This window comes from Hibiscus syriacus, unplaced genomic scaffold, assembly GCF_006381635.1.
Source record: "Hibiscus syriacus cultivar Baekdansim isolate YM2019G1 unplaced genomic scaffold, ASM638163v2 tig00111445_pilon, whole genome shotgun sequence".
Taxonomy (NCBI): domain Eukaryota; kingdom Viridiplantae; phylum Streptophyta; class Magnoliopsida; order Malvales; family Malvaceae; genus Hibiscus; species Hibiscus syriacus.
This window is the reverse complement of record NW_024063096.1, coordinates 378353-401668: the sequence shown is the minus strand read 5'-3', so window position 1 is coordinate 401668 and position 23316 is coordinate 378353. Positions and strand designations below refer to the sequence as shown.

At 35.0% G+C, this 23316-nt stretch overlaps 1 protein-coding gene and 2 pseudogenes across 1 annotated transcript; 2 read left to right on the top strand and 1 right to left on the bottom strand.

Annotated features, from left to right (window-relative positions):
• Positions 1 to 1059: 1059 nt before the first annotated feature.
• Positions 1060 to 8801, top strand: LOC120163397 (annotated as a pseudogene).
• A 181-nt stretch (positions 8802 to 8982) lies between these two features.
• Positions 8983 to 14172, bottom strand: LOC120163379 (autophagy-related protein 18f-like). The gene is made up of 8 exons (XM_039173333.1): positions 13780 to 14172; positions 12813 to 13268; positions 12314 to 12733; positions 11641 to 11877; positions 10721 to 11548; positions 10336 to 10502; positions 9637 to 10005; positions 8983 to 9244 (listed from the first exon to the last, which is right to left on the bottom strand). The coding sequence occupies exons 1-8, from the start codon at positions 13975 to 13977 to the stop codon at positions 9226 to 9228; spliced, it is 2694 nt and encodes an 897-aa protein (XP_039029264.1). The 5' UTR covers positions 13978 to 14172; the 3' UTR covers positions 8983 to 9225.
• Positions 14173 to 17189: 3017 nt separating this feature from the next.
• LOC120163380 lies at positions 17190 to 19413 on the top strand (annotated as a pseudogene).
• The last annotated feature ends 3903 nt before the right edge of the window (positions 19414 to 23316 follow it).

The following is a 23316-nucleotide window of genomic DNA, read 5'->3' as shown; positions in this document are numbered from 1 at the left end:
CATTCATTTCGTCATTGTTCAGAGATTTTTAGCTTTACTGAAGTTTTCTAACTGGATTTCTTGGATACACCCGTTGTAATCCAATGATCTGAAGCTAGTAAATGACATATAAATTCGTATCAAGTTCATCTGCCAACCTATACTTCTCTTATTTGCCTCTGTTAAGCATGAGATTTGAACGTGTGATTCAATGTTTCCGGTCAATCAACTCCATATCATGATTGAATGTATTTGTTTAGTTCAATTTTAATAATGATTTCTCGTATTATACACTACATTTGCTAACCCCATGTTTTTTTTTTTTTGATTATGTATACACAACAGAACAGAGGAAATCTGTCAATTAAAAATACCAGTGTTGAATCTTTAAAACTATCTTCCTATCCTTTAGATGGTCCAGAACGAAGATACAGTCAGAAAATTTAAATTACGGTGTTAATATTTTTCTAAAGTGATATTATATTTTTTGTACTTTTCATATAAAAAGATTTTTTTAAAAATAAATTATCATGTCAGCTGATAATCCAACAGGAGATAAAATATTAAGGATTTAACGACAATGTCATTCTGAAAATATAATACTTGATTAGAAAACCCCTCAACAAATATTTTTTAGTAATAAGTTGCAGTTTGAAGATTAAAAAGATTATACCTATTAGAACTCAAATCTCAGATGTTAATTATCATTTGTAAGGACATGAATTTGTAACATGATAGTTTGATTTGTCAGACCATGGTATCTGTCCATTCGACCTTACATGTTCGTATCGTGTTCGTGTTTTCATAACCTAACGAAAACCTCAAGAAAAGATATTCCACTTTCATGATGGATTCCTTGTATATGCTGTTTGTATCGGCTTCCCCGTAGTTCATAGATTTTAACAAATTTCGATTCATTATAGAAACAAAATATAGATTTTCTATGAAGTTTCATCATAGGAGGCGACAAGACCATATTGGACTCTTGTTTCTTGTTTCAACCAATGATTTTGTCTTTTTCTCGACAAAAAATGCTGTATAAATCATTTCGGAAAACGAAGCTTTACAACGCCGCTAGCTATGGATTCCCTGAATGCAGTCGTTGTTGAAACCGGTAGATGTGTTTTCACCTTCCTTTTTACAGGCATTGCGACCCTTCTAAAACTCCGGCATAACGCCAACTGCCTGTGGAAAGAGATCGAGAAACTCGAGGACCGGAAGGATGTAATCGGAGAGGATATCAGGTTAGCTTAGACGGAAGGGAAATGCACAACGGAACAAGTCAAAGGATGGATCCCGAAGGTCGAAGAGATCGAACTGGAGGTGCAGCCATTGCTAGACAAGGCTGATAGGATTGCTGTTCAAGGATGCAATCCTTGCTGCAACGTTTTTCCAAGGTACATGCTCTGCAGACGTTTGGCGAAGAAGCATTGTTAAAAGTTTCAAAGCTTGGCAACCAACTTTGGAAAATATTTTTTCAAAGTTTGATAAATGTTTCTTTGAAAAATGTTTTTCAAAGTTTGGTAAAATTTTGGTAGATGTTTGTTGAAAATAGGAATGGGTAAATTCACTTTAGTCATTGCACTTTAGGGTATTTTCAAAGATTAGTCCCTAAGTTTCTACTATAAATACTCTTACCCATTTAGCTTCAAAATCATCCCAAAACATTTCTTTCTTCCTATACTAGAGAGCTTTCTTGTGAGTAGTGAGTGTTTTGTAAACACCTGTAAATTTTCTCTCTTAGTAAAAGATCTGCAGTAGCATGGAGACGTAAGCACAATTGGTTGAACTCCGTTATCAATTTTCGGGTATTATTTTTCCGCTTTTATTTTGCATTCTTTACTAATCTGGTTATAGGGAAATTACTTTTACTCGGTTTATTTTTCCTAACAACTGGTAATCAGAGCTTTTGGTTGTGAATTTTGTCAATTTTTCTGCGAGGTTACTATTCATTACTATTCGCGTGAATAGTGAATTTCGTGAATAGTGAAATTCGGTCGACGATACGAGTTTGTCGACGGTGGTGTTCTAATACACGGTGGTTCGCAAGAATTGTCAGAAACGATCCAAAAGAAGCCAGATTCGAGTGGAAGCGATGGCTGCAGACGAAGGGAAGGTGAAAATTGAAAAGTTCGATGGTGCGGACTTTGGCTTCTGGAAGATGCAGATTGAAGATTTTCTGTACCAGAAAAATCTTTATCAACCTCTCTCAGGAAAGCAACCAGAAGGCATGAAGAATGAAGACTGGGCTCTTCTCGACCGACAAGCCCTCGGAGTTATCCGATTGACGTTATCCCGTAATGTTGCTTTCAACATAGCAAAGGAAAAGACCACGGCGGGTCTTATGGCGGCTCTCTCCAGTATGTATGAGAAGCCATCGGCCTCAAACAAAGTTCATTTGATAAGGCGATTATTCAATTTGCGGATGACGGAAGGAGCATCGGTGGCACAACACCTAAATGAACTCAACACAATCACAACCCAGTTGAGTTCAGTGGAAATTGAATTCGATGATGAAGTTCGAGCTTTAATTCTCTTATCATCTCTACCAGACAGTTGGAATGCTACTGTTACAGCAGTCAGCAGTTCGTCGGGAAACAGCAAATTAAAATTCGACGATGTTCGGGATCTGGTATTGAGTGAAGAAATTCGACGGAGAGAATCGGGTGAAGCATCAACCTCCTCAGCCTTGCACACGGAGTCTAGAGGAAGAGAACTTCAGAAAGATATTCAAATCGTGGCAGATCAAAATCCAGACGGGAAAAATCCAGAACGGGAAAGAAAGATTTTACCTGTTATAATTGTGGCAAGAAAGGTCACTTTAAAATAGATTGCCGAGCACTGAAGAAGGATACCGGTGCACAGGAATCTGTCAACGTGACAGAGGAGACAGGTGATGCCATGATTCTAAGCGTCAACAGTCCGATTGAATCATGGATCTTGGATTCAGGGGCATCTTTCCACTCCACCTCATGCCAAGAAATCAAGGAGAACTATGTCAGTGGTGATTTTGGAAAGGTTCATCTTGTTGATGATGAAACCTTGAAGATCGTTGGAAAAGGAGATATCCGATTAAAGCTGCCAAACCAGACCACCTGGAAGCTGACAGAAGTGAGACATATTCCTGGCCTCAAAAGAAATCTGATTTCTGTTGGACAGCTTGATGGAGAAGGATACAGTACAACCTTTTCAGGTTGTGAATGGAAGATTACCAAAGGAGCACTCGTCATTGCTCGTGGTAAGAAGACTGGTACTCTCTATGTAACCTCAAATTTAGAGAATATCATTGCAGTAGCAGATGCTGATGGAAAATCAAACCTATGGCACCAAAGGCTTGGCCATATGAGTGAGAAAGGGATGAAGACACTTTTGTCAAAGGGGAAGCTCCCGGATCTAAAGAATGTAGATGTCGGACTATGCGAGGATTGCATCTTTGGCAAACAAAAGAAAGTCAGCTTTCAAAGATTGGTAAGACACCCAAGGCTGAAAAGTTAGAGTTAGTTCATACTGATGTATGGGGACCATCTCCAGTTCCATCTCTTGCAGGCTCATTATATTATGTCACCTTCATCGATGATTCTACAAGGAAGGTGTGGGTTTATTTTCTGAAGAAAAAATCAGAAGTCTTTGATACCTTCAGAAAATGGAAGGCCATGGTGGAAAATGAGAATGGTATGAAAGTCAAGCGGTTGAGGTCTGACAATGGAGGAGAGTACAGAAATAGGAGATTCAGAGATTTTTGCGCAAACAATGGGATTTTAAGATGGAGACAACAGTTCCCATGACACCGCAGCAGAATGGCGTAGCAGAGCGCATGAACAAAACTCTGAATGAACGTGCCAGAAGCATGAGGATACATGCCGGATTGCCCAAATTTCTATGGGCTGAAGCTATCAACATTGCAGCTTACCTGATCAACTGTGGGCCCTCAGTTCCTTTGGATGACAGAATACCAGAGGAAGTTTGGAGCAAGAAAGAAATAAACCTTTCATACTTAAGAGTGTTTGGTTGTATTTCTTATGTACACATAGACTCTGCTAAAAGAAGTAAACTTGATGCTAAGTCCAACAAATGTGCCTTTGTTGGTTACGGCGGTGATGAGTTCGGTTACCGGTTTTTTGGGACTATGAAAATTGGAAGATCATTAGAAGCAGAGATGTCATTTTCAATGAGAATGTGATGTACAAAGACAGGTCAACTGTAGAATCAAGCAGCTCCAATACCAAAGCTAAAACAAAGGAATTTGCTGAGTTTGAGGAGATTTCTGGAAATGATGTTCAGATCAGTCCTGAAGCAGTTCAAGAAGAACCAGGCACACCGGAACTAAGACGCTCCTCCAGAATTCCTAAACCAACCCAACGGTATTCTCCTTCTTTGCACTACTTGTTGCTGACTGACAATGGTGAACCAGAGTGCTATGATGAAGCAATGCAAGTGGAGGATTCAGTCAAGTGGGAGTCTTCCATGAAAGATGAGATGGACTCGCTTTTGTCAAATCAGACGTGGGAATTAGCTGAATTACCACCAGGCAAGAAAGCGCTTCACAATAAGTGGATTTACAGGATCAAAGAAGAGCACGATGGGAGCAAACGCTATAAAGCAAGATTGGTTGTCAAAGGTTTTCAGCAAAAAGAATGTATTGACTACAATGAAATTTTCTCTCCAGTCGTGAAACTGTCTACAATCAGACTGGTGTTGAAAATTGTAGCTGCAGAGAATTTACATCTTGAGCAGTTACATGTAAAGACAGCTTTCCTTCATGGTGATTTGGAGGAAGAAATCTATATGAGGCAGCCAGAAGGCTTCATAGAGGCAGACAAGAAAAACCTAGTATGCAGGTTGAATAAGAGCTTGTATGGTTTAAAACAAGCTCCTAGACAGTGGTACAAGAAGTTCGATAGTTGCATGAGTAGCAGTGGTTTTACCAGATGCCAAGCAGATCATTGTTGCTACATCAAGAGGTTCGACAATAGCTTCATTATTTTATTGTTGTACGTTGATGACATGCTCGTTGCAGGCTCAGACATGCAAGAGATTATAAACTTGAAGCAAAAATTGTCAAAGCAGTTTGCCATGAAGGATATGGGCGCAGTGAGTCTATACTCTATACTCTAGGAGGAACCGCAGTGAGTTGGGTTTCTCAACTACAGAAGATAGTTGCTCTCTCCACAACTGAAGCAGAATATGTCGTTGTTACGGAAGCTAGCAAGGAGATGGTTTGGCTCCAAAGTTTCTTGGAAGAGTTAGGCAAGAAACAAGAAAACAATGTCTTGTATTGCGACAGTCAAAGTGCTATACATCTAGCAAAGAATCCGTCTTTTCATTCCAGGACAAAGCACATACAATTGCGATATCATTTTATCCGGTCTCTTCTGGAAGATGAGATTTTGAAACTTGAAAAGATCAGTGGAGCTCAAAATCCGGCAGATATGTTGACAAAGACGGTGACTACAGACAAACTGAAGTTGTGTTCAGCTTCAGTTGGCATGCTAGAATAACAAGACCAGACATGCTGCTGCATTGATCAAGGTGTGAAGACATATTAAAATCAGTCTTCAAGTGGGAGATTGTTAAAAGTTTCAAAGTTTGGCAACCAACTTTGGAAAATATTTTTTCAAAGTTTGGTAAATGTTTCTTTGAAAAATGTTTTTCAAAGTTTGGTAAAATTTTGGTAGATGTTTGTTGAAAATAGGAATGGGTAAATTCACTTTAGTCATTGCACTTTAGGTATTTTCAAAGATTAGTCCCTAAGTTTCTACTATAAATACCCTTACCCATTTAGCTTCAAAATCATCCCAAAACATTTCTTTCTTCCTATAATAGAGAGCTTTCTTGTGAGTAGTGAGTGTTTTGTAAACACCTGTAAATTTTCTCTCTTAGTAAAAGATCTGCAGTAGCCCGGAGACGTAAGCACAATTGGCTGAACTCCGTTATCAATTTTCGGGTATTATTTTTCCGCTTTTATTTCGCATTCTCACTAATCTGGTTATAGGGAAATTACTTTTACTCGGTTTATTTTTCCTAACACCTGCAATTTCGACAATGTTGTTACCGACAAGAAGTCTCCGGTACTAGCTGTCGAGAAACAGCAAGGACTGTCTCTGGAGGGACAGAGAGAAGCCGAAGAGATGATATACAAACTAATGGAATTGTTGAAGGGGGATGGCAAAAATAGGATAGCCATCTGGGGCTTGGGCGGAGTGGGGAAGACTACATTGGTTCGGAACCTGAACAACAAGCTTGAGTCATCGTCGTTGATGGAATCGATAGATATTGTCATCTGAATCACAGTGTCGAAGAACTTCGATTTGAAAAAGGTTCAATCTCAAATAGCCAAGAGATTGAAGTTGGAATTGGATGCCAATGATTCCATAGAGGAAAGGGCTAAGCTGCTGCTTAAAAGATTGATGAAGGGAAGGTTCCTACTGATCCTGGATGATGTTTGGGAGCAAATCGAAGTCCTACTGATCCTGGATGATGTTTGGGAGCAAATCGAAGTGGACATCGTCGGGATTCCGTAAAGTGATGATCAAGCCAACTGCAAGATTCTCTTGACAACTCGATCGCTCGATGTCTGCCGGGCCATGATGACGGATAAAGAAATCAAGTTGGATGTTCTAAAAGAAGCAGCTTGGAATCTGTTTGCTCAAAATGCTGGAGATGTGGTTGAAGTGCCAGGCATTAATCCACTAGCAAGGGCACTTGCAAGAGAATGCCGTGGTTTGCCGTTAGCACTCAAGACAGTCGGGAAGTCGGTGAGGAAAAAAAGAAGGATTGAGCTGTGGAGACACGCACTTCAGCATTTACGGTGGCCGGACCCTCACATCAAACACATCGAGGACAAAGTCTATCATCGTTTAAAGTTGAATTACGACTCACTACCAAGTAAGACCCTGCGGTCATGCTTTCTGTTTTGTTCTTTATATCCGGAGAACTATTCGATAAGAACAAATGAATTGATTCAATGCTGGATAGCGAATAGATCAATCAATGAGCTCCAGCCTCTAGAGGAATGTTTCAACGATGGGATAGCAATGATCGAAACTCTGAGGGACTCTTGCTTATTAGAAGAAGGTGAATATGCTGGAACTGTGAAATTGCATGTTGTGGTCAGGGATGTAGCCATATGGATATCAACAAAACAAGGCTCAGAAGAGCCACGCACGAGTATTTCGTTTACAAATATCACCAAGTTGCCGAAGTAATTCTCAGGTTTCTCCAAGCTAAACGTGCTATTCCTTGTAGGTAATCCTATTAACAAAATCCATGACAATCTCTTCGCAGGACTTAGAAAAGTTGGTCCTTAATTTGAGCCAATCTCATATAGTTTCTATGCCAGCTTCTATTAGTCAACTATGCGAGCTTCAAGCTCTTCTACTAAGAGATTGTTGTTATCTAGGGAAACTCCCTTCACTTGGAGCTCTTTATAAACTCCAGACGATGGATCTCTCGGGCACTCGACTAAGAGAACTACCAAAAGGGACGAGTAAGCTGAATAAGCTGCGAAAACTACATTTGTCTCGGACACACCATCTAGAAACCATCGAAGCTGGTACAATTTCAGGGTTGCAAAGCCTGGAGTTATTAGACATGTCTTGTAGTGCATACAAGTGGGATACCAGATGCAATGCAGAAGACAGTCTAGCTTCATTCAATGAAATACTCACACTGGAGCATCTTTCAATAGTTAAACTAAGACTAGACCCAGGTTGATTCTCTTGTCCTGGATGCCGCTTGGTTGACGAAACTGAGAGAGTTCACCATACAAATTAGCCCAGGGAGTTGTGATTCAAACCATTTGGCCACTCAGCATGATGAAAAGAGAGCCATTCTCAGATGGGTTGACCTCATGGGAATCAAAGGAATCAATGGGTTGCTAACCACTGCAAGTGCCTTGGACCTGGTTATATGTGGAGGCATAAGTGCTATATCTGAGCTCTCTGTCAGCCGTAGATTGTCAAGCCTGAAAAGCTTGAAGTCACTTTCTATATCGAAATGTGATTGCATCACTAGTTTGATAAGCGGAGACATCTCAAGGACGATCTTACCAAAGTTGGAGCATTTAAGCCTCAATCGATTAGAAAATTTGGGCGAAATTCTGTGTGGTATGGTCCCTAGAAAAGGATGCCTCAGATGGTTAAAAACCATTGAAGTGGTTAATTGTAAGAAGCTAAAGACCCTCATTTCATTTGCTTTACTTCAACAAATGAAACACCTTGAAGAAATCAAGGTGAAAAACTGCAGAAAAATGAAATATATCATGGCAGGACAAGTGTCTTCTGAAATGATCCCTAAGTTGAGTCATAGAATTGAGTGATTTGGCTATGTTGAAGAGCATTTGTTCGAGGCTACCTGCTTGGTCTGCTTTGGAGACACTTGAAGTCGGAAACTGTCCCATGCTAACGAAGCTTCCTTTCGCGACAAGCAACGGAATAGCCGCTCTTAAAGAAATAAGAGGGGAGCACCAATGGTGGAATTCTGTTGTTTGCACCAATGATAAGATAAGAGACAGTCTTCAGCAATGGTTTCAACCACTGCAACCTCTACAATGCTCAGACATATATGATAGATGGGTAAGATAGCAACATGTCCTTTTCATTAGCACACAATATAGTTATGAACTATATTATTTGGACTCGACATGAACGAAGAGTCCCAATAACATACATGCTTGCCATCTCTTTTCTCAAGTATTTCTTACACTTTTCTTTTCTTTTTCCTGGTTCACAGGCCTAGTTGCTGGGGAAGAAAGTAGTTGGAAAATGGTGCTCAATAAACATTATGGCAGAATAGCACTTGATTTTCTTGATGTTGCTTAGACCGGAGGTGCTGTTAGATATTCTGCTTCAGGATTTTGCAATAAAAACATTAACTGATTAAAAAAAACCAATGCTGTAAAATAAAATAAAAAGTAAGAAAAATCTCTTCTGGTTCAGTTTTATTGGCTTGTGGTATACCAGATTATTCTTGTTGGATCAGATATAAGCTTTCTCAAAATCTAAATTGAATGATAACAAATAAGCTTTTTAAATTAATAGAATAAAAGAGTTGGTGTTTGTAATTCTATTATTTACAGATCACAACTATTGTGAAATTCACTGACTGTAATTTACAGAGTAAACCTATGAAAAAACCCAACATAGTATTAAACAATTCACTGTCAAAGCACCCTTTCTGTCTTGTTTACATTGCTAAACATGGTATTAAAACCATACTATGAAACAATGTTAATCAGTCTCTGGAGAATCAAATGATAAATGCACACCTGAAATAGAAGATTAAGGCCAAACTTCAGTTCATAATCATAATCGGAAAAGCTTGTTATCTAATCTAACTAAAAGCATAACGAGGAAAAAGAGGGATAGAGATGGTATAGGTGAAAAATAATCAATATTCAGCAGATGGAATCCCCAAGAGCGGCCTCGCCTCAAATGTCATAACAATGGCATGGTTTAATGCCATGTTCAAGCAGAAGACTATGTGTCCCAAGTGCAGAGCTTTATTAAGCAATTAAATTAACCAAAAGGAAAGTGATGACACATCAAAATGATAAGGAATAATGAATATCTCGGTGCAAGCTCGTTCTAGTGAAGATGATATGTTCAGGCACATCAAAGGCACTAAACAAATAATTTAAACTAGAAATAATAAGATTACCTCTGGTCATACTCATCACCTTCATCTTCTTCAAAAAGATTCCCCATCTGGAGGTCTTCACTGTAATTATTTACAAACTTGAGTTCAGCTTCCATTCTTGAGTTCTCACTATTATTTACAATATCAACCTGGGAGTTGGTTTTAAGGCTGTCACTTTTATTTACACAGCCCTTGGTTCCTAAAGGCATCTGAGGACCATTTAATCTAGTTTCCTTGATGCCATTTTGAAGTTCAGCAAGCATAGCACCATTTCCAGTCATAGAGATAAGAGAGCCAGAGCTACTTCTACATGAAAGCCGGCCATTTTCAGATACACCAGACCTTTGATGCAGCAGGTATCCATTGCTATTGCTATTTACAGTTGGAATCCTGTAAACCAGATTATAAGAGTTAATAACATATCCATGGATGCCAACATAAGCAAATAGAGCAGTTGCAAGAAATTCCCTTGATGATAAAGCGAAGAAAAACAAGGGCCAAAAACCAAAAGTGTGATACACATTAAGCAACTGATTGAAATAACGGATCCTACACAGCTACACTCTGTTAATTAACAACTCCTTCATTAAGATGTAGGATACTTTATTTCAAAATGATCTATAAGTATCATGACTTGGGAGGAGGTATAAAGAATTGAGTCAATTGACAACTATCCTTGGAATCAGTAAAACAGGCCGACATAAATAGCTTTCACCACACCTTGCTTGCTGGAATTTAGAAGTTTGAAGGTAATCAAAAACTGGAACTAAGCTTTTCTTCCGTGCTCCAATCATGTGAGTTGGCAAATTTTCAATTTCTATTTCCCCAACAGAAGAATTTTCTTCAGCCATGTTGATGCCATCCATCACCATTGATTGAAAGTATAACTGCAAAGATATATAACAAGAAAGATAAGTTACTTCAGGGAGAAGAAAAAACATTGCCATTCCAAGTCTTACTGAAACTGAGATTCAATCCCAAATCCTAGGCATATGACCACCAAAAGACTATACTAACTGAGCTAACTGGCACCTTCAAGTATAAGCGTATATATCTCCACAACGAAACGTCTAAGATATCCTAGCCGGCAGCTGCAGAATAATACCTCTGGTTTTGCCCACAATGGTGCCTGAGCTTGATGCATCTGTAGTTCAGCTTCTGAAATATACAAATTATGCTCTTCCTCGGGGTTGGTATCTGCTTTGTCAATTGTGGATGGGTCAGGGAATGTAGTTCCCTCTTTGATATCTTCTGGATATACTTTACCAGTTTCTGATGCTCCATTCTCTCCATATATGTCTATATTATCTTCTAGTTCCATTCGGGTTTGTTTCTGACAAATATTCCATTTCTGCATTGCCTCAACTACTAACCTTCCATCAGATTCTGCAGATGATTCAAATGCTGAGTTTAATCCAGAAACAACTGGTGTTGGATCCTGGTCAGGAGATGGTCGTAAAGCATACTGTGTCATACATCCAGAAGGAGAGAAAACCAGAAGCTGATATTTTGTCTTCAAAGAGCTGCTCTCGGCAAACACAAGATTATTGCATTTGCAGTTATGGAAAGAGGAAGCAATTGCCCCTGAAAGGGAACCCATCCTTCCAGTTGCAGCCGTAGCAGCACCACTTACAGCGCCTCTCCAACCATTATTTCCGTTCCTTATTCTGCTAACAACAGAAAGTGTCACTGGAGGTCCAGAAGCACAAAGACTTGTTTGTCTAGGTGTTTGCACTCCTATATTAGGAGGCCAATGAACTTGTGGCTTAGTCATAACACCCAAACCGCTATTTTTAGTAGCAAAACCAGCATCAGCAGACTGAAAACTTACAGATCCACCCATTGAATTGATAGCAAATAGATGGCTTGTCCCTCTTGAAGAACTAATCATAATCCAGTTGCTATCATCACTGAAACTAATATCCTGTATTACCTGAAATCTCCAAAGAATGGGAAAAAATTAAGAAAAAATTCAAGTTGCTAAGAACAGGTACGGATTACACTGAACATTAAAGCTAATCTTACAGCATTTGTAAAACCACGCTGCAGTCTGTAGAGATGTGAATATGATGCTGATACATCACATGCAGATGTGCTTCCTTGAAGTACAGGCATAATCTTGAAAACGTTGATATTATGACCCTGAACTGAAGCTGTCACAAGAAGAGTACCACTGGGATCAAAGCATAATGCTGAAATGGGGCTCTTGTGTGCCCTAAACTGAGCAATAACAACCTTGCTGACAATATCTCTGACAATAACCTGATAAGCCCATGCAAGAAAATAATAAGTGATATGTAAAAAAGGGGTTTGCTTGCATTATTTTCAGATCATTTAAAACCCAAGAGAGCAAAACTGAAAAGTCATTTTCTAATACCCTTTATAAGAAGAACACAAGCCTCGGACTAAAAGATAACTACTAAATACATAAAATACTGAACAGAGCAAAACTGAAAAGTCATTTTCTAATACCCTTTATAAGAAGAACACAAGCCTCGGACTAAAAGATAACTACTAAATACATAAAATACTGAACAGGAAAGTTTATACACGTCTAACAACACAAATGATAGCAATTTGCAGATGTTAAATTAAAGATTATATATGAGGCCAAATGAAAAGAGTACGAGAAAAGGGAGTTCTGAAAAATAAATATCTAAAATGTGGGTTTAATCAGAGTTGGGGAGAAAATATGTACCATTCCCATGTAATCGGTATCGAGAACATGACCATTGACATTTTCATTCCCTTTCCAGCCAGGATTTCCTGATTGCAGAGAACTGTACGAGTCCGGCAGATATTTCGACAGTTTCTTATATCCCATGTCTCCTAAGGTCACAATCCCAGCAGCAAGTTGCTTGCTGGATTCTTTTGCATAATGCGCGACCAGGCTACCATTTGAAGAAAAACCAGAGAAACTTGCAGAAGGCATAAGATGCTGTGGACTGACATGTCCACAATTGGAACCTACAACTGGACTTCCGCTATAAGCCAGCCACCTAGGACCAACTGCCAAAGGTCCAAAACCTACAGATCCGGAACCAGGGCAGGATGTGACTATAGGGTTTGTAACAATGGTATATTCTTTTTCTAATGTTGTGGCATCAAAACAATGGATCTGCAAGATTTAGAACTTAATTCTCAAAATCTGATTAGATGTAATGATGCTAAAAATATATATGCATAAGATAACATACCTGAGCTGCTTGAGCTATAGCAACAATTCGAGAACTGCACCTTACAGAATAAACAACTGATCTAAACTTTAGCTCATGTATATAAGATTGGGATCTCAACGAATAAAATTGGACAATGGCAGGGGCAGTGCTACCATTCCCTGAATCATTGCTGTGTGGGATGCTTCCATTGCAAGAATGAACCTGAATGTTAGTGCCCCCATAAAGGGACCCATCGGAACAAACTACCAAAAGGGGACGGCTGTTTGCAAACTTGTCTTCTGATCTCTTCGCTGCTACTGGTTTTGGTAGCATTTGCATAAATGAAACAGGACCATCACGCCTTGAAACCAAGCCAAGGACATTATCTGCTTCTTCAACATCCCAAATCTGGAAACCAGATCGATAACCAAGCAGGAGAACTTTTCGAGTGACATCTTTCTCACCTTCTAACTTGTCAAAGCCAGCCCAATTAACCTTTACATCAACCAAAGTGACAGAGGACTATGATATTACTCATATTTGCACTATGTTCTTAATTTTAAAGCACGTTATAGAAAGACAAACCTAAAAGTAGAAAAGTAAGTCGAAATCTCAAACAAAAAACACACCACTGATCACACAATTTTCCTTACTTTCCTTCCCTTCCCAAAACAAAACACCAACACAAAGAAACACACGTGCAAAGAACCATTAAGAAAACTGAACATTTGAAGAAAATAAACTCAACATGGGCATACTAAAGTTCTCCAAATAAAGTAATATATATATATATATATATATATATATATATATTCCTCTTATGAAAAGTTCAACCCACTAAGACATTCCAATTTTGTATAACAAAACTCAAAATGGGCATACCAATAATACTCGAACAATTTTCTCTTTTAACAAACATCAAATTGAACTACAACAAACTTTCCAACTCTATAACAAATTCCACTTTAAAATTAGAAGAAAAAACACTTCTTTTCTTAGTTATTACCTGATCATACACAGAATCATCTTCCCTGTCCACGATCGATGATGCCACGGACACCGCCGACCGCGCCACAGTGGAAGCCCCGGAAGAAACAATCCTTAAGTAACTGGAAATTGCACGCAATGAACTCCAAGCTGACTTGGAAACGACGCCACCACCTTGCGTTTTAGTTTGCCCCTGTCCATCTCCACTATTCCTCATAATCCCAAACACCCAACAAAGAAAACCCAAAATTGAAACAACCCAGAAAAATCAAAATTCTCTCCGATAGTTCCCCCAGTTTCTTCTAACACAACACCAAAGGATGTTCCTTTAAAAAGAAGAAACAATAGCTGGGTTTTTGCTTAAACGGAGAAATTAAGAGGAACTGATACAAACCTCTTAATCGAAGAGATTTCCGGGTTTAGAAGTGACTCTATCAGTAAAAAAAATACTTATATAGAGAGAGGGGGAATTGTTTATAATAAAGGAAAACTAAAAAAGAAACAAACTTCGAATCCAAACAAAACAAAGAAGAAGACGAACCCAAAATTTTATTTATTTTATAAAAACGAAAAAAATTAAAATATATATATATATATATATATATATATTACACAAATACAATTTTTGGGGACTTGAGAAATAAAAATCAATCTCTTTGAACAAATAAATTTGGGAATTGAGAAAAATAAAACAAAAAAGAAGAGACGATTGAGATTAATAAGGAATACAAAACGAGAAGAACTTACGAAAAAATTAGCGAAGAGAAAGAGATAAAGAATTTTATTTTTATTGGTCTTCTTTTTCCCGAAGGGTTTTCTCTTTTCCTTTTGCCTGTGGATTTCCTCTGTTAGATACTCAAATTAAATCTCACTTCAACCCCTCCCTTTCATATTTTTTCTCTTTTGATTGTTTGTTTTTCCTAGCCTAACTCATTTCTTGTTACCTTCAAAATAAAAAAAAATTGTATAAAAAAATAGACATAACTTTATATTTTAATATAATGTATTAAGTATATATAGTTGATTAGATAATTATTTAAGTAGGTTTCGTTCTAAAATATTAGTTAATTGATATTCAGAGTGTATTACTACTGACAGATATTATATTATTTCAATAAAAGTTATAAAATTAATTTTAATTTTTAATTAATTCTAACAACATCATTTGATTGATTTAAGGAATAAAAATTAAGAAAATGATGAGACAGGAACAAGGGACAACTTGTTAATTTAACATATTATAACAAAATAATAATAATTATCTTAAATATATATATATATTAAGGATTTCAAAACCCTAAATTAGATTTTAAATCCATCTCTTTTGATATTATCCTAAACTTTAAACATCATTCAACTTTCACTGTTTTGTGGGATATCGGGAGAGCTCAACTAACTTTTATCGATATCGGTACGATGAATACTAAGATGGTGTTTGGTTCGTTAAAATGTTTATGAGAGAATTGGAATCCGTGAAGGAATTGGAATCTGTCAGGAATTGGAATCCAATTCTATATTACGTTTGATTGACAGTAAATTGAATTGGAATCCAATTCAATATTCTGTTTGATTCGCAGACATGTTAGATGAATTTGATTTCAGTAATGTAAAATGACATGATTGCCCTTATTGTTTTTTTTTACTTAATTTTAGTTTGTTTTATAAATTACATGTAACAATATATTATAAAAATTAAAAAATATATTAAATTTTAATTTTATTGATTAATTATTCATTTCAATAAATTATAAAAATCATGTTAATAAACATCATAAGTTAAAATCATCTCAATTAAGGATGGTCATGGGTCGGGTTTCTGGTCTACCCGACCCGAGAACAAGGGAACCTCCATCCGAGACCCGACCCGACCAAAATAAAGTTTCACCCGATCCGACCCGAATATATGAATTAGAAACCCGACCCGAAATAATAAAAAAAAAATATTTTTATTCAATAAAAACAGTGACTTAATTGGAAAAAAATTATATATAGAGGGATATTATTGTAATTATTCCTAAATATATAATGTAAAATTATATATTTTTTGGGCCGGGTCGGATATTTTTCACCCTAAACGCGAACCCGACCCGAATATCACACTTTAAAAAACCGACCCGACCCGACCAAAATGAAGTTTCACCCGACCCGACCCGAATATATGAATTAGAAACCCGACCGAAATAAAAAAAATATTTTTATTCAATAAAAACAATGACTTAATTGAAAAAAAATATATATAGAGGGGTATTATTGTAATTATTCCTAAATATATAAGGTAAAATTATATATATTTTCGGGTCGGGTCGGGTCAGGTCGGGTATTTTTCACCCTAAATCCAAACTCGACCCGACCTGAATATCACACTTAAAAAATGAGCCGACCCGACCAAAATAAAGTTTTACCGACCGACCCGAATATATGAATTAGAAAACCGACCCGACCCGAAATAATAAAAAAAATATTTTTATTCAATATATGAATAAGTTACCAAAAGATTGATGAGAGTAGTATGGTCAAATTTCAATTCCCTCCAACAAGGGAATTGAATTCCATCATAGAATAGATGAAATTCACTTTCCCTCATTTGATGGAAAGTTGAAGTCATGAGATTCCAATTCCCTTGGAAAACTTGAACCAAACATAGAAAAATGGAAGAATTGGATTTCAATTCCCCTTAATTCCAACGGATTCCTGCTAACCAAACGTCACCTAAGAGAATTCGAAGGTGCAATACCAATTAAAAATAATCTGAAAGTAAATATTCCATCGTCAAATAGTAAATTTAATTCGATGTAATTGTTGAATTTGGCTGATATTGATTTATCTGATGAAATTTATGTTGAGATTAAGAACTTGTAGCTCTTTAATTTAACGTACAATCAGAAAACCAAATTAAAAAATTGATAATAAGAAATTAGTCCCTTTACCAAAAAATATATGAATGTACTATGTCAACAACAAACGTTGACCGATAATTAATTAATATTTTTTATAAAAAATTATTTGGAAAAAAATAGAATATTAAGACTTAAAGTGCTTTAAAAAGACTTTTTTACATTATACCTTTTTCTTTTTTAATACAAAATAGATATAAAATTAACACTTGGACTACTGATGAAATAAAATAATGATGTGAAGATTTAAAAAAGTAATAAAAATATCACGTCCACATAAAAAAATAAATTAATGATATTCTTCTAAAAATGAATAGAAATAAGAGAGAAATGATCCGTTGGTGACTAATAATATAGTTTATCCTTTAGTTTGATATTGTAAGAAATTGTTTGTCAAAGAAAGAATGAGACGGAGAAATTCAATTTAAATTTCTTCAAATTTTGACGTCACCCCCATAGCATCGTTATTAACTGGAGCTTTTTCTCGTCATTTCACTTCTCGCTAAACCACATAAAGCCCTAGGCCTTTGCCATTTCCATCACAAGTCAAAAATCTTCGAATTCATTGATAGATCAAATACCCCTTTAAAGGTTAATTAATTTAATTTCTCTCTTCTTCTTCTTTTTTTAAAAAATTGTTAGCATTTTTATTTCAGTTTTATTAGATCTAATTATGATTTATTTGTTTTGAACATTATGCAGTTCTGATCCGATCGAAGCCACTGTTCCTTCCGCCGATTACCGGTAAGATTTCGGCCTCCTTTTATATTACTGTACTCTCATTTGGCATAGATCTGTCTTATTTTTTGATTACCTATAGATTTGTATATAAGCGCTGATAACCAGCGTATATTGATTTGAGCTCCAAATTAGGAATTCTGAAGATGATATGAATTTTGTAGTCTGGAATTCAAAACAATAGCCATGGTTAATATTTGTTACCTCGGGTATACAAGGAAATCTAGGACTGAAAAACCTTAACATGTCAATAAATTTCAATGAATATGTAACACAAACCTTTGGACATGAGAGCTAGAGCAATTGAGATGAAATAGAAGATTTATTGGCCTTGATGGTGATGTGTGCCGAAATATTTGGGCTGAAGATTTAGGGATAAAAAAGGGAAAGAAGTGAAGAAGAAGAAGATTCAAGGAAGATATTGTGTTTCATGATGCTCAACTGAACTAATCTAAGAGCCTTTCATTCCTGTTTGTATTGGTATTGACCAGTTTACATGGTTATCCTAACATTACCCTTAATGAAATGTGTATATTTACAAGGTCAAATAGTGATGGAATTAGTCTTGTAACAGATGGCCTGAGAGTAAGAACCCACTGCAAATGGATCTTCGTTGGTTGCCACTGCCTCCTTTGTATCCTTAAATTAAGATATGTGACAAACCTAAGGCATCAAATGAAACCCAAGGCCCATAAGAAAGAAAATCATAGTGAAACAAAGAATTAACCAGAGTTGCCCGGTCGTTTGTGATGGGGTTCCTTAGATTTTGTTATTTTTATGCTCGATTGCCTTTTTTTGTTGTGGTTTCTTTTGATTATTATTTTGTTCTTGTTCTTTAATGGAATGTCTGGATTTTTACTGAAAATCCCAGCTCAGTTTTTTAATACTGAAACTGAATAATTCACAGGAAAAGGAGAAATGCCTTCGCAGAAGATTGAAACTGGCCACCAGGACACAGTCCATGATGTGGTCATGGATTATTATGGTAAGCGTATTGCTACCGCCTCATCAGACAGCACGATTAAGATAATTGGGGTGAGCAACAATACGCATCAGCATTTAGCAACTCTAACAGGTCACCAAGGACCAGTATGGCAGGTGGCTTGGGCTCATCCAAAGTTTGGCTCTTTACTTGCTTCTTGTTGTTATGATGGACGAGTGATTATTTGGAAGGAAGGCAATCAGAATGAATGGAGTCAGGCTCATGTGTTTGATGACCATAAGTCATCTGTTAATTCGATTGCTTGGGCTCCTCATGAACTTGGACTTTGTTTGGCGTGTGGTTCTTCTGATGGAAATATATCGGTTTTTACCGCAAGGGCAGACGAAGGATGGGATGTATCAAGGATCGATTTCTGGCTTGTTGGACCCTGTTCAGAAACTTTGCTCTGGTGGATGTGATAGCACTGTAAAGGTGTGGAAGCTCTACAACGGAATCTGGAAGATGGACTGCTTTCCAGCTCTTCAAATGCATACCGATTGGGTACGGGATGTAGCTTGGGCACCCAATTTGGGGCTACCAAAATCCACCATCGCTAGCGCATCCCAGGACGGGAAAGTAATTATATGGGCAGTGGCCAAGGAAGGGGACCAGTGGGAAGGTAAAGTATTGCACGATTTCGGTACCCCTGTGTGGAGGGTTTCATGGTCATTGACCGGAAACATATTGGCTGTGGCTGATGGGAACAACAACGTGACATTGTGGAAAGAAGCTGTAGATGGGGAGTGGCAACAGGTGACTGTTTGTTGAGCCATAGCACTCTTTTTAATTTCTCAATCATCTTCTACAACCCGTTTAGTTACATGTATGAGAAAGTATCAGGTATGCTGTTTTATACAGTAGCGTAGTTGAAGAATAATTTGTGCCTTGAAATTCGGGAACTCGGTTTCGACATGAATTTTCCATTGGATTTGGATGAAGTTTGCAGACCCATGTTGTTAAAGAAACTTGTTATGTACTTGAAACTGTTGATCTTTACTTATTTTGATGTTCATTCTTTCTAATATTTGTTAATCTGTCTCCTATAAGAATATATGTTATTTTGTCTTAGGGTCTATTTGTTTGGGAAAACCAATTACCTGAAATCCCGTGTTGTTTTACGTAATTCGTTTTTCGAAAAATGTTTTTCTTTGTTTGTTTCACGTAATTCGTTTTTTGAAAAATATTTTCCAGTGTTTAGTTGGAGGAAAACTGATTTGTCAACGTAAAACATTTTCCTGGTCAACAAAATTTTCTTTGTGTTTTCTGGAAAATGACTTATGGTCTGATTTTTCTTAAGTTTTTTTCCGAACTTTTAATTTCAAAGAATAAATATTCAAAATAATTTTATTTTATGAATTTAATATTAATAAAATATTTTAATATCATTTTAATCAAAATATTAATTATTAAAATATTTAAAATATATTTATTAATATTTCTAATAATATGATATTATAATAAAATAATCAATTATATTATAATAATATAAGATATTATATTTTTATTTTAATAATATATAATAGATTATTAATAAAATTTATATTATTTATTAATTTCATAGGAATAATATTATTAAATTATTAATAATGAAAAATATTATTTATATATTTAATATTAATATAATAATCTAATAATATTTTAATAAAGATATTTAAAATATACTAATTAATATTTTTAAAATATAATCTAACACTATTACTTTAATAAATAATTAATATAATTTGTAATATTTTTATTTCAATAAAATATATCAATATTAATATTTTTATTAATAAAATTATAAAAATATTATTTAATAATAAATAAATTATTTTAATATTTTAAAAATAATAATATTAAGTTTTATGATAAATAATATTATTTATTGTATTTAATATTTGTAATAAATATTTTTTTTAAAAACTCATCAACTAGTGAAAAAATATTTAAACAATATATTACAAACATCGTAAAACGTGTTCTAGATGTTTTTCAGAAAAATATAATTTATTTTATGAAAAATATTTTTCGAAAAACGTTTTCCAGAAATATAATTTATTTTTTAGAATTTAAATTTCAGTAATTTATTTTTTAAAATTTAATTTATAGAAAATCAATACAGTCTAACAAATATACCTTTAATATTCAAGTCCTTGCCTCACCCTTGAATGAACGTTGAGTCTGGTTTTCAGACATCTTCATTAACATTTTAAGATTTTCTGATAACCTGAAAAATTAGATTCGATAAAATACATTTTTTGTCAAAATGATTTTTTTTATCCGTAATTTTTTAAATGTTATAAAATAATTATTCAAATATATCAAAATTTTATAAAATAATTTTTATATTTTTTAATCATTTTAAAATAATTTTTAAATTTATCAGTATTTATTACTGTTTATAACGTTATAAAAATTATTTTCTATTAGTTTACCCATCAATTTATAGTTAAAAGTTTGTTTTATTTCTTTTATATTTGAAAAGTTAAATTTTTTTATTCAAAATGTTAAAGTTATTGTTGGTTGACTTAAATATTTTGATCCTTTTTCAATTTTGAACTAGAGCAAACTAATTTCTTTCGACATATTTTTTTTGAACTTCTATATAATTTTTTTTAAATACTTATGATATCTAAATGTAAAGTTAATTCTTATCCTAACTATAAACTTAATATTATAATTATAAGTTAAAAATATTAAAAAATATATATATAAACTATGGAGTTAAACAAATGTACATTGAGCACGAATCAAACAACCTTGGTGATTAAGGAATTGTTATTATTTTTTGAGATCTCGACTTTGAGCACCACATATGCTACGGGTATGTGTGTTTTAAGAATTTTTTTAACAGACATTACCTTATATTAATAAAAAAAACTACATTGAATTTTCGTATAATTTTTAGGTTTAGAATAAGAATTTAATTGAAAAGATGATATAAAATTTATGAAAAATATTTGAAATTTTATTAACTAATTTTAAAATTATATTAAAAATTATTCTGTTTAAGAAAATTATCCAATCACAGTTGGACATCTCATATACCGACGAAAAAAAGATAACATCATCATAAAACGTTGTTATTTACTCACTTTTTGAGCAAAATCATTTTTTTAAGAGGATCAATTGACTTAATTTCAAAATCGACAGAGAATAGAATGTTTAAACCAAATATTCAAATTAGGTAGCTATAAATTTAAAATTAAAAGGACCTTCAAATATATAAGGACTAAAATGCTCCTTTTTATAGTAGATGAACTAAATGAACATATAAATATAATAAAGGACTAAAATATTTATTTTTAGAGAAGATAACTTCAGTGACCGAAAATGTCTTATAATATACAATTTTAACCAATTTTTTTTTGTATTTGTGTAAATGACCAACAAATTCGCAACGCGAACTCTAATTTCGCAACTCAGTTTCCAAATTCGCAACGCGAATATGTAAATCGCAACACAAAAGTCAAATTCGCAACACATAAGTCAAATTTGCAACACTGAATTTCAAATTCGCAACTCGATTTTCGAATTCGCAACACGAATTTTAATTTCGCAACAGGTTTTATTTTCGCAACACAAATGTTTTGGGTATATAACTACGCAGCAGCAACAACTCATAACCTAAATCCCTAAATCGTAACTCATTCCATCTTCATCTATCACTCTCTCCGGCGACATCCGTTCCTATATCCAACGACATCCTTCCCCATCTCTAAATTTTTTTTTACATAATTTTATTTCTATATAATTTTTCAATGATTTCTCTCCCAAATTATCAACTATCAACTTAATAAAGGTATGTTATTCTCTAAGTTAGTGATGATATGTAGTTTATAGCTCGTTTGTTTAGTAAATTAATTTACAATTTGTAGAATGAAATCATCTAATGTTGATCATGTTTGGATATATTTTTGTTTTGGAGGGTCATGGGAGAATGTTCATGGTGTTTTACAATATATGCCTTTACCCATGAATCTTCAACTAAAACTGTCATTAAAAAAGTTAACTTTATGAAACTCTAATGTTACGTGTTGAAAAGAAATTGAATTTAGAGCATCTAATTGGATTTAGGCTATCTTATCAGAGAAAAGGTAAAGTTTATTTGTTAACCGACAATGAAGATGTTGAACGATTCATTGCTTACATTAGTGTTTCGCAAGAACATGATGTTACATTGTATGTTGTTGAACCTAGAAGTAGTGAAGTTGGGTCAGTAGCGGGTAGTAATCAACTAAGTTCTTCAACCCCAGTTTATGGTGCTCACAATGTACAACGTTGTTATCAACCTCAAAATTTAATGGTTTCACCACAATTTCATCACCAAGAAAATTTTGTTTCACCACATTTCCAACACCAAACACAATCTCAAAACCCACAACCTTTTCCTAATCCAAATCTCAATCAACTTTCAGCACCAAATTTCGGTTTTCGTATTGACCAGTTAGATGATTATGAGCCAACAGAAAAAATTGTGAGTACTAGTCAGTATTCGAAATTTGATCTTGGTCAATACCCGAACTTTGATCTTGGTCAATACTCGGATTTTGATGATGTTTCAGAAGAATAAACAGACCCTGCGTGTAATGATTTTGATATTGGTAAAACCCAAATTTTGATGATGAAACAGCCACTGCCAAGGAAGATGTTGTTGATAATAATAAAGAGGAAGTTACGATTGTGAATGAACATGTTGAACATCCATTTTGTAATTCATATAACCCTGAAGAAGTTCCCGAAGAAAAGAAAAAGAAGAAAATGCCACTGGAGTATAACTGGAATATGCCAAATTACTTCAGATACCGGAAGAAGAGTTGGTAAAGATAGCAGTTGATTGTGACACAAAAGTTATTTGTATCAAGAAAGATGATTGTTTTGATACAAAGGAAGTCTTGAAGATAACTTTGTATACGAAATGTGTGGAAGATGACAATCAACTAAAAGTTAACAAATCAAGCAA

Bases quoted from the DNA above. Each gene is read 5' to 3' on its own strand.
- LOC120163379 (XM_039173333.1), bottom strand. From the start codon at position 13,977: ATGAGGAATAGTGGAGATGGACAGGGGCAAACTAAAACGCAAGGTGGT. The intron at 10,503-10,720 runs GTATTATTCTGC...ATATCTTTGCAG, and splicing joins CATTGTGGGCAAAACCAGAG to TTATACTTTCAATCAATGGT. The intron at 10,006-10,335 runs GTGTGGTGAAAG...TCTGGTTTACAG, and splicing joins TCTAAATTCCAGCAAGCAAG to GATTCCAACTGTAAATAGCA.